Source organism: Mizuhopecten yessoensis, unplaced genomic scaffold (genome assembly GCF_002113885.1).
Source record: "Mizuhopecten yessoensis strain PY_sf001 unplaced genomic scaffold, ASM211388v2 scaffold3459, whole genome shotgun sequence".
Classification (NCBI taxonomy): Eukaryota; Metazoa; Mollusca; class Bivalvia; order Pectinida; family Pectinidae; genus Mizuhopecten; species Mizuhopecten yessoensis.
In genome coordinates this window covers 1,103,917-1,120,524 of record NW_018405055.1, presented here as the reverse complement: position 1 = coordinate 1,120,524, position 16,608 = coordinate 1,103,917, and the positions used below count along the sequence as shown (strand labels likewise).

General features: G+C 36.3%; 2 protein-coding genes across 9 annotated transcripts in view; one reads left to right on the top strand and one right to left on the bottom strand.

Moving 5' to 3' along the window:
- The window catches only part of LOC110447583, a 36,167-nt gene extending 29,609 nt beyond the window's left edge, over window positions 1-6,558 (bottom strand). For 7 of the 8 annotated variants that reach the window (XR_002462614.1, XM_021493367.1, XM_021493371.1 and 4 more), the window contains exons 1-4: window positions 6,162-6,557; window positions 2,460-5,335; window positions 1,910-2,035; window positions 1,040-1,190 (exon numbers count right to left, since the gene is read on the bottom strand). Coding sequence is in view for 7 of the 8 variants with exons in the window: in XM_021493367.1 (XP_021349042.1) it covers window positions 1,040-1,190; window positions 1,910-2,035; window positions 2,460-5,334 (3,152 nt within the window). In the remaining variant the exon portion in view is untranslated. Of the gene's footprint in view, window positions 1-1,039; window positions 1,191-1,909; window positions 2,036-2,459; window positions 5,336-6,161 lie in introns of all 8 variants that reach the window. The other variant, XM_021493368.1, reaches the window with a different exon arrangement.
- A 33-nt stretch (window positions 6,559-6,591) lies between these two features.
- LOC110447585 (vesicle-trafficking protein SEC22b-like) lies at window positions 6,592-13,211 on the top strand. Its single transcript, XM_021493375.1, has 5 exons — window positions 6,592-6,768; window positions 8,482-8,597; window positions 9,178-9,338; window positions 9,723-9,869; window positions 10,290-13,211. The coding sequence occupies exons 1-5, from the start codon at window positions 6,694-6,696 to the stop codon at window positions 10,442-10,444; spliced, it is 654 nt and encodes a 217-aa protein (XP_021349050.1). The 5' UTR covers window positions 6,592-6,693; the 3' UTR covers window positions 10,445-13,211.
- The last annotated feature ends 3,397 nt before the right edge of the window (window positions 13,212-16,608 follow it).

Sequence of the window (16,608 nt, the reverse complement as noted above, 5' to 3'; positions counted from 1 at the left end):
GCCTCATGTGTACATGTTAATATAACTTTACTGATCACTTTGGAAAATCAAGGTTAACTTAATGTAGTATGCAATTGTTTCATGTTTGACCATTAATTGTTTTGTTGAGATATGAATTTTATCATAAATACCTCATTAAAAGAACGAAAGTTATTTTTTAGAATAATGAGTTTGTCTGGGATTTAACGTCCTTGCAACAGCTAGCATCTTATGTTCTGCATTGAGGCAAAGCTGTTTGTCAAGGAAATTACTGACAAATGATGTCTTGGACTAAGTTTGCATATAAAAGACTGAATTCTGGGTTTTTTAAAATTTTGTAATGAAAAGTTGCATGCACGCATATATGTACAACGTATTGCCAGTTGAAATACAAACATTTGTGTTTCATGACAAATCAGTTATAACTTAAATATTACTAGGAAGTTACTGTTAAAGTGACACTATTGTGATCTCATTAATAATACCTGAGTAAAGAATAGGATTAACTGATTAGCAACATGCAGGTATACACATTACATATTTGTGGAAAATATACACAAAGTCATGATCATAATGTATGTGGGAGAACTCTTGCTGATTAATCCATCCACATTTATCATATCAAAGGTATATCACCTGAGTTATATAAGCTGAAAATATTTCCTGTGAATCAAGCTGCCTGCACCTTCACTTCATATATTCTATTGAATTATATCAAATTCAAACTATTGAAAAATTTGTACCAAATACAGGCCCAGATCTTAACGAAATACTTACATGTAACTGATGCTTTAGCAGTGTTTTACCTAGGATTCTTTTTCTGGGCATGCAATGGTACAATTTTCCCCCAGTATATTGGGCCATAGTACATACAGCCAGAGAACACATCATCAATACATATTACACTACATTAGTGTATTTTCTTAAAGAGAATAAACAAGTAAATAATTGTGGCAGAAAGCATGCTCCTTTGCTGTGAATTGCCCCATGCATTTTCTGAGATGTTCCCCTCAATCTCATTTGAGTAGCAAAGCATAATGAGAAACATTAGATATCTTACTGTTCATTGTACTGTCCTTGATCCTGTCCTTGGACCTGACGGTAGTACTCGTCATAGTAAGCTGAATTATACCGGCTGTCATGATAGTAGCCCTGATTGTAATACCGACTGTCATGATAACCTTGCTGGTTGTAGTAATCGTAGTCGTATCCTGTCAGAGTAAACCATGATTAGGTCAATATTGGTATACACATATAATCAAAAGCATGTCATATATGATCTGAGTGTTTTAATGCATTCCCTTTATTCTTGATTAGAAATGGAAAATATGACAGCATCTTAAATTTATATTTTTGCGGCACATGTCAATTACTGGTAAACAAATTATATATATATGTATATATATTGCAAATGAGTATATGTTGAATGTTGTAGGCAAATTCATTGGACCTTTGTGACTTTCAGAGGGTCAAGGACAAATTACTTTAAACCAACTGATTAAAGCAAGCAATCTTGCACTACACCTAATGGATCTTTGTTGGATATTTTTGTACCATTTACTATATGATACTGAGACCTTTACAGTGGTCAACCATGAGCCGATGCCGTAGGTTGGGTCATTTGTCCCTCACTCGGGTACACAAAGAGTAGGCATAAAAAATCACAAGCAAAGGAGCTGAATTTGTAAATGTAATTGCAAGTTTGACCAGTTTTTCCTGAACAGATCAAAGGTTTCTTTGCACGAAATTAGAAGGCGCATGCAGTATTTCTACCTCTGAAGTACTACAAATGAGGTCCCATGCCCAATAACAAGGTAAAGGTAAAAGTTTATATGTTTACATAAAAACACTCACTGTATTAATCCTCTTGAGCTTACATTGACAAACATTCTAGACCCTTAATAATTATATAAAACTACCACATATATACCTCCTTTTGATGCAGAACTATATCGTCCGTCCTTGTAGGCTGGGTCTCGACTGTATTCCTGGCGGGAACGTGGGCGTTCAGAATCTGTCTCAGTACGACTTTGCCTAGATGAAGGTCGCCCATCATCTATTGTAGATATCAAAACAAGTTACCTGTTGTATTACAATTTATATTACATCTTATATTATTACCAGTGTTAGCATAAAAATACACTGAATAATATATTGTGCAATTTGGCAAATTCAGATATTATAGTAATGAAGCATTATATTTTCTCTTATTTGAAAAATTCAATAAACAATATACATCTAACTGCTGAATATAACAGGCCGCCGATATTTGGTGAAATCAGTTGACCTCATAGTGAAATGCGGAGAATAGACTTTTACTTTGTTGCGACTTTTAACGATCATGATTATTTCACTTGAATTTTGTACAGCCAACAATAAAATTTACATTTACTAGCTTTAATAGAAGGAAAGATGCTGCCTGGCATTATCTTATCTTGTAACATAAATCAGATAAATTATTAAAGCATGAAAATACTTACAGTGCGAGTTCCTTGACCTAGGCCTGTCATATCGTTCATCTCCATGGTATTGATCCCTGTTGGGATCTCTAAGAGGTGCTGCTCCTTTATAGCCATACCTGGCCTTTTTATCATAGTAGGCATCATAAGTATCATCCCTACGATCTCTAGAATCATGATGATCTCTTGATTCACGTTGATCTCTAGAATCCCTAGGGTCATGACCCCGACTGTCTTGATACTGGTCCTTCACACTATAGTGTTCTCCATGGTTATCATTGTGTTTTCTGTTTTTTAACTCCCTCTTTTCCTCCTCTTCCTGTCTACGTACTATCTCTAGCTCACGGTCTATAGAGGAGTTTCGCTCATGTCTGTCCCGTTCTTTAACCACTTCCTGTCTTTTCCTTTCCTCCTGATTTTTACTCAGTGCATCAGCCAACACAACAGGTTTACTTTTTGTCACAATTTCAGGTTCTGGCGTGTTCTCCTTTGATATGTGTTCTGTCAAGGATGTTATCAAGTTTTCTACAGGAGACAGAACCTGTTCCGTCTCTTTGCTATCCTTTGCCTTCAGTGGCAGAGACACCGAGACAGGTGACATTAGTGAAGGCATTGGACCTGCAGGGGCAAGCAAAATATTTGCCGTCGGCAGCTCACCACTGTCTGCCCATAGAGTTGTTGCTGGTGACATGTTGTGTTTCACCCTTCTTTCCTGGTTATGCTGGAGATGCTTTTCCATCCTCCTAGGGGACATTACTGCACGTGCTCTGGAGCTTCCACTAGGACCTGGCGGAGGTCTGGATCTCCTGTCCAGATTTGTCCGTGTCTTCCAGTGGGGGTCCTGGCTGTGAGAAGAGTCACGATCCGATTGACCCTGTGAATCACTTCCTGAAGATCTCCTACTACTGCCTGCACCAAATGACCTATCTGAACCCATTGACTTACTGTGTTCTATGCCTCTTGTTAGACTTTCTCGACTGTCTTGTCGAGAAACCTCCTCCATACGAGCATTTTCCTCTATAGTTTCACTAGACCCCGATATATTCCTGCGTCTGGCTGGAGGTTGAAACGGGCTCTCTTTCCGTGGCATGATTGGGCTCTGTGGCTTCATCTTTTGGCCAAAACGACTGCCAAGTGTCTGTGATGGGTCTTCAGTATTCAGAATTGGACTAGGTGGTTCAAGTGAACTATCCTTGCTACTCAACACACCCTCAGAATAGGAGCTACCTTCAAGGGAGGACACATTTCCAGTAATTCCATGCCTTAATTCCTGTTGGGGTTCAGTAGGTGCTAGCTGTTGACCATTTTTTCTAAATGGGTTATCTCCCCCTCTGCCCGATGGTGGAGTACCTATGGAAGGGGGTGGACCTGTGTTTGATAAAGATGATTTTCCTAATTCTGTTGACACAGTAGTCTCTGGTGTAATATTCGGGGAGGATGTGTACTTTGGCAACATAGAATCAGGTTGGAATGGTTTCGGAGGCTGACATACTTGTGGGGGCTGTGGGTTGAAGACAGACAGATTAGTCTTTTCCTCCCCCTGCCCCTGTATAACTGAGCAGGGTGATCCTGTGCCACGCCCACTACCTGGAGAGTTCCTGCTGGAGCCAATAAAAAACTGGACATTATTGTCAGTGGAACTCTGTCTACTATGATTCCCAGGTACAGCAAGATTCTGGGATGGTACCACCTCCCAGTCCCCTAAGCTTTGCTGATCATCAGCAGTGGCCATCATACCACTGTTAGTCTGTACAAGGTTAGCTGGTGGGTCATTTGAAGTAACTGGCTGACCAATACCAAACCCTTGTTCTTGTGCTCTATCTACTGACTTAGCACTATAGCTTACCCCACCAGAACTTTCATTGTCTTGAATTCTCATGTGATTGACTTGTGATATCACATCAATCATATCAGTTCTATCTTGTGTGCTTTCTAACTGTTCACCACCAACCATACCCATGCGTAATGGTGCATTGTCATTGGCACTGGAATGTACAACATTTGGAGGATTTACAATCCCACTACTTACAACAGGCTCCTCCCCTACATGAATTTGTCCCATAAAACCTACATCTTCAGGATCTGTGTTTTGGTAGAAACCTGAGGTAGATCCTTGATCCTCATGGATGCTAGACTGATTTAGACTTCCACTATAGTTTGAAGCTGCAGATGAATTAAGACCATCATTTTCTACTTTTTGTTGATTATAAACATGTTCCTGATTAGGTCCCTGGTTGGCAAGATGATCCTGATCTTGTTCTAAATTAAAGTGTCCCTGTGTCTGCTCTTGATTGATAATATTGTAAGGCTGACTATTCTCCTGGTGTGGTTGAAAGGTTTGTTGGCCATCATAATGATTATTTAAAGGCTGGCTTTGCTGTTGACTATAGTCAGTATTATTCCATGTTTGATTATAGTCATACTGTTGATTAGCCCAATCTTGATGACCATGAAAATCCTGTCCCTGAGCTTGTTGATTCAGCACTTGTTGATGATTCTGCTGCTGGTTAGGATCCCAGTACTGCTGCTGGTTGTAATATTGTTGATGTTGTTGAGTCTGGTCATATGCCTGACCTTCGTACACTGATGTGTCAACATTTCCTGGAACATCATGGCCTTGACCTTGATTAGCGTTGCTTTGTTGGTTATTGTGTCCTTCATTTCCACCAGAATGCCATTGTGATGGGCTCCAGTCCCATGAACTGTTCATGGTGCTTGCTTCCTTTTGGCCATTGGCTTGTAATTGGCCATCCTGAACAGCATTGTTGACAAAGTTACTTGGCTGAGATGTAGCTGCTCCAAAACCTGCAGGGTTAAATAATTTTACTGCTCCAGCTCCTGTTCCTGTGCTTGTCTGTGCTCCCTGTTGATACTGCCAGGGAGTGGAATTGCTCATACTGAAATCATTAAAGGGGGTTCATCAGTAATGTACACAGTATCCTTATGGTCATAAACAGTGCATGAAACAATTCAGAACACATGTACATCCAATAATGAACACACAGTCATGATCATTACAAACTAGGTATACGCGCACATATACATTAACCAATGATTTTAGGGTAAATTTGGGAGCTTACACAGTATCCTTGGCCTTTCCCTATTTCCTTTTTTTGGTTCAATATTTTCCCAAAGTTGAAGTTGCAGGCCCCAGTGGAAAGGAGGTAGAAAAATAAGTTGTTAACATACTGACTTCAAAGGGGTAGTTCCAGTTGAGTGTGCTTTCAAAAAGATTTAATTGATTAAGTATATCTGTAATCATTGTGATGATACATTTAACCCAAGCACTGCATTACAAAATATGAAGCCAGTGTCAGAATATATAAAATGTGCAAATAACAACTTAATTTCCAGGAACAACACTGAGACCTTGAACCATTTGTGTACTTAGATGTTTGTTGTTGTCAATCATGACACTATTTTAACAAATCGGTCTACTTGAAAGGTAAGTTGTTATTAGTATATATTTGTAAAATATGCTCCGTGTAGTGTTTCTTATTGTCACAAATGAGCAATCATTATTTGACCACTGATCAATATTGGACAGTTACGTGTCTTTTTAGATTATTTACTTCAATCTGTTTTGCCTTGAACATTATGATTAAATTGAACAATTAAGAGGACATTAAGTCTGTGTTCGTGTAACAGCTGATTGACACTAATAACACCGGGTATTTAAAATCCTGTCATAAACAGCGAGATTGTCAATGTCTTCTCATTTACCTGATAATTTGACCCCAGAATTAAGAGTTGAACGAATTCGTCCACTTCTATGATCGGGTGTTGTCTTCTGCACCACTGAGACAAGTTGTAGCCAAACAATTATGAGGAAAATTGATGATAAACATCAGAGACTGTCGACCACAAGAGACCCAGAGAGCGCCGCCATATTGCTTGTAATGGTTACGTGTGACGTTGCGCACACTGAAACGTCTCACATATTATAAAATATTATGACCCTTTTTGAACGTTTCGGGACACTTCAAATATAACTGCTTATAAACATATAAAGAAGTGTGTTACATTAACCGACACTAAGTAATTTGGTTTTCCAAGATGGCTATATAGCTAAACAATTCCTAAATCCTGTGCCTAATAGCCAAAAACAGAAATACCGACCGGAAGTGGTATTTTACTCTTTCCTGTCATGCCCACACTCGTCACGTTACACGTCACAGCAATATACGTGTATCGGTACATGATCAGTGACTATATTATCGTTTCGTTTTAAAAAAATAACATTAGATGCGAGAAGATGGTACTTATGACAACAATAGCAAGGGTGGCAGATGCTCTACCCCTAGCTGCTTCCATGCAAGAAGATGAAACGGTAAAAAAGGCAACGAGTCGGACATTTTCCTAACTCTGTTGCCACATGCATTTAATAATGTGTTTACTTTCACAATGTCCAGCTCTTTCAAGATATTTTACTGACACGATTACCTTCCATCCGGTATATTTGAATGGCGATGTGGACGTGATATGTGTCACTAAGTTTTGTTATTGAGCATGTTTAAGAATTTAAGGAAATTAAAATCTTAACTTTCAATATGCGAGATAAGGAAAATGACAGTACCATAAAAAGAAGATTAGTAGAGTTATCTCCACCTTTTTTAATTTTCAATAAGCATATCCCATAAAAGACAGTATAAACGCTTTCTCTACTTAGTAGATAAGAAATTCAAATGATGTTTGTAATATGGATATACAAAAGTTGCTTTAATTTACTTCAGCTCGTTAGTTATTCCAGGGATGTGTACACATTCGTGGTTATTCAAATGGTAAAATGCAACAGACAGACTGGGGTTTCTAACCTGGTTCTGGTCAGTAATCAGCAAAGTCTTATTGGATATCACGCTGATTGCACATGTGTGGCATGTACTTAATTTTAAGATAATGACAGTGTCAAAAAAGTTCATTGAGTAAAACCATGTGTACACACCAGTGTCTGTCTACTGCTGTTTGGTTGACAACATCGCCTTGAATTCATCCAAGGTAGACGCTCCGGTCGTATCTGGAGAAAGGTTGTTCCACAGTAATACTGTTCTAACCTGGGACTAACTCAAGACAGATGCTCTACCAATTGAGCTACGTACCTTGTCCACCAAATGATCGACCCAGTTCAGTTCCGCTACGAAATGAAATATGTCTCAAATTAAATTCAGGCCCCTTTATGCATCTGATATTTGCATAAATGTAACAAGAGAAGAGAAATGCAAGGCCAGACTGTGGTTCAAACCTTGGACCTCAGATCTCTAGACAGACACTCTACCAATTGAGCTACCAGCTGGTCATCAACAATTTTACTTAGTCCAGTTTCTATTCCTTTGCCAAGTATTCACCCGGTGTACTTGAAACAATGGTCGATCATAACAACATTGTTCCAGGAAAAAAGAAATGCATAGCCAGACCGGTTTTCGAACCAGGGACCTCTAAAATCAGATGTACACTATATATATACCAATTGATCTATAGTGGTGTCTTGTCAGCGTTGCCCCTGTCCGTTCATGATCATTTCTGCTACATATTAATAGTTAATTTTAGGAAATGTTCTAAACTTTAGAGCATAGCAAAAAGAATTTTTTTCTTTTGTTTTTTTTTGTCAAAAAAAAATGTATTCTGAGCTCTGCCTACAGGGATCAATACATAAATGTATTCCCCAGCACCTGTCTTTTCACCTTTAAATATAATAGCAATGTCCATCAAGAAACATTTCTCTAATACATGAGAAAGATTTCCCCAAAGTAAAGGAAAACAAATATCACTCCAAAAAATTAAGTCTTACTCACAAAACTTACACAAGCAAACTAACTACTATTCTAAATAAATTATGATTTAAACATGAAAACAGAGCCTAGGTTGATGAAAAATAATTTATGTAAGGAATGGCCTTCATTTTGACGGCATATACAATATATGAATGCAGTTGGCAACAAACATATTCTATGGTGCGCATTGTAACTATATATATAAATATATATTAGCTCTTTTTCAAAAAGTTTAAATTAGTCAAGTTTTCATCAAAATGGATTTATTTCTGCAGGCCGGAAGGAGTTTGATGGATTACCAGACGCAGTCTAAACAGTTATTCAAGAAAATAATGTCAGACCCCCAACCTCCAGCTAGATGCAGTCTGGAGACAGGACCATTTATATTCCAGTAAGTTGTCCAGTGGTCCACTTACAATGCAAAAAGAACTCTGGCATCCCTGCATTATATTTATATACAGCCAGCTTATGTACATACAGAGTTGCTGTTATAATTATAAACATAAAAATACCTGTAAATGAAACAAATCCTAAATTATCTGGTTACATTCTTTATTTCATTGGGGATAAAATAACGCTGTTTTAATCTTCAATCTGAACATATGAAGATACCAAATGCTATAAATGTTGATCACAAATATGATCAAATATTAAAATATACATGTAGATCTGTAAGATGTAGCTGATAATAATGTTTTGCAAAATTCATCATCAAACATGCTTTTTGATGTCAATTTTTATGGATGACACCAAAATCATGATTGGAGAAAATTCCATAATGTGCACTGCTAACTAACAATCTTGGTACAAAGTAGAGTAACAGTGTTAAAGCTGAAATAATGTTAAAGATGGAGTGTTCTCTTCTTCCTCGTATCTTATATATCTTATAAGTTTAAAGCATTTGGGTGATATTTAAAGGACATGATACTATGTATAATAAAATTAACTATGGTATGTTTTGTCTTTTGTAGCTACCTGATTGAAAGAGGAGTGTGTTTTCTCATTCTGTGTGAAAAAACATTTTCGAAAAGACTTGCGTTTTCCTACTTAGAGGATCTACAAACAGAGTTTAATTCGCACTATGGTAAAAGAGTCGAAACTGTTTCCAGGCCTTACAGCTTTATTGAATTTGGTAAGTATGTTTGTAACTTAAAGTAGATGACACCTGAAGAAAAGTGCCAGAAATTGAACTGCTGAAAAATTAATATTTGGATAAGAAGATATTTCACCCAATTCATCATTGAATTAAAAGGTAAAATCAACTCTTAAGTGGAAAATATTCCTACATATGTTCTGTTATCAAGGGTGACCCATTCACTAGCCTGTAACAGTAGGTTTTATGTCAGAGCCGGTGAACATAGCCTGTACTAGTAGGTTTTATGTCAGAGCCGGTGTAAATGTTGTCATAACCAATTATGTATTTGATGCATGATCATTTCCCTGGAGAAGAGGATTTTAGAAACATTATCAATTTGTGTTGGTATGATGTGTTATAACTAATTCCTTTCTTGAACAGATACTTACATACAGAAAGCTAGAAAATCATACATGGACTCAAGAGCAAGAAAAAACCTTTCTTCAATTAACACAGAGTTACAAGATGTTCACAGAATCATGGTCCAAAATATTGATGACGTTCTTGGTCGTGGAGAGAAGCTGTCAGGTAATTTTCTATAAGATTGCCCTCTTTATTTATAAACATGTTCAAGGTGTCAATACAGCAAGTCATGATGACAGAACAGTCGGTTTTAGTTTGGATTAAGTTTATGCAAAATTTCAGTCATTGCTTTCTTTTGATACTCCAATTGAATTTTCTTGACAAGTAATGAATTGTAATTGTAAGCTGAAGGTTTGTTTGCTTTGCTATTAACATAAACATTCATTCTTGTTACTTGATATTAAATATTTTTATTATAAACCTGTATTACAATTATAGTCTTAGGTCCTTGGTGTCACTTTAGTTGTTGGTAATATTGCTAGGATTTCTTCGTCCCTTTGCATTTTAACATAATATTTTCTGTTACTCCGTCATTAATCATAAATAATTGCATGTGTGTGTAATATACTAAAAAATATCTTTCAGAATTGGATTCAAAAGCCAGCGATTTATCAGATATGTCAAAGACCTACAGAAAAGATGCTCACAATCTGAATTTGCGGTCGTCATATGCAAAGATAGGAGCAGTACTAATTATAGTGATTGTGTTCTTATTATTCCTGCGGTATTGGTGGTGGTGAAGGAGGACGTCCAGGCTAGTGCAATCTGTGAAACATGACATGAACCTTTCAAAGACTCTTGCATTTCCTTTCTCCCTGGGAATAAGGGTACAGCAAGAGCTCTGGATGCCGTGGCTGTGTTCCGTTTGATGTGTGATCAAATGACTGAGATAAACAGGCTCTTGATTTCCACATCAGCAACAGAATGACACCAATCAAGTGACTTCCAGGTTAAACCAATATCTTTGCTGATCTATAAATCGAACAGGGCCAATGGAGCTAACCGATATGTCATGAGGAAAAGCTGTCAATAGATTAGTCACATCTCAGTGACCAATGTATTGTTGAAACATCTTCTTTATACAAGGCCAATGAGTTACCCTACAAATTGCCAACTTTTGTCTCTCAACCATTTTACTGCTTTTAATTTTTCCCTAAGTAGAATTGAACCATCAAATCTTGCAAAATTTCCTTCTTTGGTTCTCTATTCATTTCCTATAGAGAATGTACGGATGTTGTATGAAATATGACACCTGATAAATGCTTTTTGTTCCAGTCTGTGCCATTGCTGTCAGATGATATCTAAATTTCTGATACGTCCTGCATGTCATTGATTAAAGTGATGAATAAATATGGCTGAAACATGTTAGCTTAAGTCATAGATATTGTTTGTACATCGAAACGTGATCAATAAATTATTAAATAACATATAACACTACGTAGTTCCATGGACCTAACACATTGTTCTCATGGTATATTATATTATGTATGAAACTAATATCGTTCAAGTTTGCAAACAAACATATATTCACCCAACTGAAATGTCTACATGTATATGGTAAATTGCAGAATGTACAATTTTAAGATCAGTAATTTTTGGGAGTCGGATATATGAGTCTTGGGCTCGTGCATTCCATGTGAGACTAATCAGTATTTTGAAAGCCCACTATAATGGTACTCATAAACATTTGAAAAAAATGTTCAGGACTTGCCTGGGGAAAAAAAACTCACTTGAAATTCTACTTTTCAACGATATGTGTGGAGTGTTGCTTTTTAACATTATTTCTGATCCTGCAATTATTTCTGAATTACTTAAAAATGTAGAATTATTTATGTATACAAGTTAACCATAAATTTGTATGAAACCTTCGTGGATGACACTGGTTGTGTTTGTATCCTAAACTTAAGTGTATACATGTTTATATATTCTCCGTTGGTAAATGATGTTATCTAGTCTTTAATGAGTCTCCAGCTGCCTGAATCATGCTGTACACTTTGTTTCTTCATGTCTTAGCTGTAGCCATATTAATAGGCAGGTGATTCTATATAAAGCTATTAGTAATTTACAACAGATATGATTATTGCTATGATTTAAGGTTAAACAGATTCATAAACAGTATTACCACAGCTAAAATTTCATCTGAACGCTATACAATGTATTGATGTGGATACTACAATCCAGTATTATAATCTCTTGATATTTCAGAATTTCATTATTATTCATGTGTATTTTTGCCAGCCACAATTTTATGACATACACTCCCTTTTACTAAATGTATACAGTAATCTATTTGAGATCAGAAAAGAGCTGAAAAACAAACTCTATCGATCTGACATCCCAGAAAAGGTTGCAAGTAGACAAGATAATTGTCTGGAGTTTAACATGGTTAATTTTGCCTTTTTCACCCTCTATAATGAGTGCAAATTTGTCATGACAGCTAATATTTGTACACAGTATACAAGATATAGTTTTTATATGTGAATGGCAAATTTCACACCTGGCAAAAGGTGGATTTTTACTGGTGAAAGGTGAATTTTGGAGTAGGCAAAAGTTTCATGGTATACACTATACATCTACCAGCTTAAAACAATTACATTTGGTTTGAAGAAAAGGCAAATCATATAAAGTCTGTTTGAATAAATGTGGTATTAATACCTTAACAGCTCAATACTGGAAAAGTGTATTTAGTTCTGTCATCTAGTTTTACAGAAAATCCTACGATTCAATTGACTGTAAGCATAATATCAGATGATTTATAGGTTTCTGTTTAAAATATAAAAAAAACATTAAACGGAAAATGTCCTTTGTTTCTGTTTGTTTTTTTGTTTGTTGGTCTTTCGCGGTCGTTGTTCATACTGAATACAGTATTCTGGTCATATTTTTCCAAATACGGGCATATATTTGTAGCAGCCGGGGTTGATAAGTGGTAATGGCATTTAAAACTCTTGATAGATAGATAATTGTATTGAAGTTTGTTGAAATGTTTTGATGTGTTACACAATAGATCAGTCGTGGACTCCTGATAGTTTAAAAGATAGCACTCAATGTTAAAAGATATTGTTAAGTGAAGTGTTCAGTCTAACTGTATCTTTTCTGAGAAAACTACATTCAGTTCAAGCAATAGTTATCTGTAGATGTTAATTATTTCAAAATTTAGATATTCTTGTACAATTTACTTAATGACAAAATAATGAAAATGTGTCATTTTTAAGACTTTAAAAAGAGAATGTATTCCAATTATTTTGTCATTTCAGTCAAATGATCTGTTAAGTATGGGAAGTCTCTTGCATAAATACACAGGTAGAAATTAAATGGATTGTTGATATCCCAAAGATTGAAACTTATCTTACCTTGAAATTACATTGTAATGCAGTTCATGGTTTTAGCCGATCAAACAATGTACAAATAATTTATCGTAACCATGCATGTGTATAACTGAATGATTGTGTATGTTGATGAAGAAATATATATTTATTTCAAACAATAAAAATGCATTATAAAATCTTTCAAGAGTGTTAAAAGTCATGTCGTTGTTGGTAACCCAGTATAGTGGGTAACACCATGGCCCTGGTTGCTCAAAAGTTGGTTAACTTTATTCCCCGGTGAGTAAAATATTGAAATTGTTGCCACTAAAAAACTAGGGCTTTCTAAACAAAATATTAAAGTTTTAAAATCATCTGATCTGATCTTTCTCAAAAACACTATAGCAGTGAAATGATACCAGATGCTTTGTGCTATTTATTTGAAATTCCCCCTAACCACTGTTTTACTGTACCAAACTATGATCAACCGGGGCCTGGACACTGTTTCATTGGTAAATCATTTACAGTAGAATGATGTCCCGTTACACCACTATATGCACTGCCATCTGTCATAATTACATCATGATTCAATGTAATTTGCAAGGGATACATGATTTTCTAGATATAACGTTACGACAGAAAAAGATCCCTAAACTCGTTATGGCTGGCTATCATGTTTCTTTTACTATTATCAAGTTAATTTCAAGGTTGTAGAGATTAACCTCATGTATTTATGCATTTTAAAATTATTTTTTTCGAGCTTGATAGGTATTATAACCAACCAACGCTCATTTGGAACCTCCCAGATGATGGCTTTAATTCTGTAACATAATCCATCTGAGGTGTAGGCCGAGGTTGGATGATGAGAATCTTAGCCCAAGGATGGGATTGTTCAATTTTACCCGAGAAATATTGGTAGTAACCCACAGGTACTATAGCCTCATCTGTTACTTACACCCATTATATTATGGGTGTATTGACAGACAAGGCTAGTGCCTGTAAGTACCCAAACTCACCGTTCCGTTGGGAAATTATGTTATATAACAAAAGCAAAATCATTGCAAGTTCAAGCAAACAATTCTAAATCAACACTAGAGATCAATTGTTTATTTTAATGTATTGAGTGTTCAATCTACGTTGTTAACACTGAAGTTGGCCGTCATGGTCTGATTTCTTACTATAAGATTTCAGTGTCTAAAATGATATTTACTATGGCTTAAATCGTCGAGAAGCTTCACACTTTCTTGGATTTAACGGATGACATCACTGTTACTTCAACACATGGTGCAAAACAGGAAATGTTCACGCTTCCAGATAGTCTGAATTAATCTGACGTTTTATCGACTTTTTAGCTCACCTGGCCCGAAGAACCAAGTGAGCTTATGGCATGGTGCAGCGTCCGTCGTCCGTCCGTCCAGCGTCTGTCGTCCGGCGTCAATATTTTACTTTAAACAACTTCTTCTTAATAACCGCAAGTCCTAGGGTGATGATATTTGGCCAGAAGAAAACTGGGATGAAGGGCTACAAAGTTTGTTCAAATAAATGACCTTCACTCATTTTCAAGGTCACAGGGTCCAAATATGTTAAAAACTTTAAACAACTTCTTCTGAATAACCAAAGCACCAAATGTGTGATGATATTTGACCAGTAGCATGCTGGGATGAAGGGCTACCACGTTTGTTCAAATGAATGACCTTCATCCATTTTCAAGGTCACAGGGGTCAATTGTCTTAAAAAATCTTTATACAACTTCTTCTGAATAATTGAGAGGCCTAGTATAATGATATTTGGCAAGTAACATGCTGGGATGAAGGGCTACCAACTTTGTTCAAATGAATGACTTTTACTTATATTCAAGGTCACAGGTGTCAAATATGTTAAAACATTTAAACAACTTCTCAATAACCGCAAGCCCTAGAACGATGATATTTGGCCAGTATCATGCTGTGATAAAGGGCTACCAAGTTTGTTCAAATGAATAACCTTTACTTATATTCAAGGTCACAGGTGTCAAATATGTTAAAACATTTAAACAACTTCTCAATAACCGCAAGCCCTAGAACGATGATATTTGGCCAGTATCATGCTGTGATAAAGGGCTACCAAGTGTGTTCAATTTAATGACCTTGACTTATATTCAAGGTCAAAGGGTCAAATATGTTTAAAACCTTGAAACAACTTCTTCTGAATAACCAAAGCACCAAATGTGTGATGATATTTGACCAGTAGCATGCTGGGATGAAGGTCTACCAAGTTTGTTCAAATGAATAACCTTTACTTATATTCAAGGTCACAGGTGTCAAATATGTTAAAACATTTAAACAACTTCTCAATAACCGCAAGCCATAGAACGATAATATTTGGCCAGTATCATGCTGTGATAAAGGGCTACCAAGTTTGTTCAAATGAATGACTTTGAAGTATATCCAAGGTCACAGGGGTCAAATATGTTTTAAAAAAAAACTTTTAACGACTTCTCAATTAGCAAAATGCCAAGGGTGATGATATTTGGCCATTATCAGGCTGGGATGAAGGGCTACCAAGTTTGTTAAAATGAATGACCTTCGCCCATATTCAAAATCACAGTGGTCAATATATGTTTAAATCTTTAAATGACTTGTTCTGTATAACCAAAAGGTCCAGGGTAATGATATTTTGGCAAAAGCATGCTGGGTTGGAAGACTGTAAAATCTGTTTAACCTAATGTCCTTGTTTGACATTCAAGGTCACAGTCGTCATATGTTTAAATCTTTTAATAGGTTCTTATGAATCAAACACTGTCATTCTGCCTCTAGCTGTATTTTAGTCCACGGTTAAGATTACAGGTGTGAGATTAATACAAGGTGAGCGGATCAGGCCCATTGGGCCTCTTGTTTTAATATCGGTCTGTCGTCGGTTAATCGACGACAGACCGATATAAAAAAAAGTCGCTAAAACATCAGAATAATTCGGACTAGCTTCCAGAGCACCTGTTTTCATATAAGGTTTTTTTGGCGGTTCATTAATATAGCGGTTCTCTTTGCTTGGTGTCGTTTTGTTTGGTTGGAGCCCTGTTCATGTTGTACTCTTAACAATCGAATCCGAGTTCTCATCTTGTCCGTGTGTATTGACGGTGATATATATTGTTTTCTACTTTTCTCTGCCTATTCATTTTGTTTGTGGTGAAAATTTCGGGTAATATAATTATATCTGACACACGTCTTCACAAAAACATTCTTACAATTGTATTCCTTAACCTGTAACAGCCCAAAAGATTACCGAAGTGTCAGCAGAACAGTAACGAGAACTCTATGGCATATGAATAAAGGAAAGCTTTACATTGATACACTTAAACAAAGTTACAAAAAGGATCAGATCAGGTGTTCTGGAGGGGTAAGTGTCTTCTGTTTCATTGACGACACCCGTCATATAAATATGGGTCAAATCCAGGTAATGTGACGTCCTCATATGAAGAACTGGGGTAATGACGACAAAGAACAATAATTATCATAATATACAGAGAAATTGTGTATTCACCTATGGTATCACGATGGCGACCATAAAAGTACATTTAAATAAAAATGCAAAAACGTCTATGTTACCTGTACAATCGTTTTCCCATG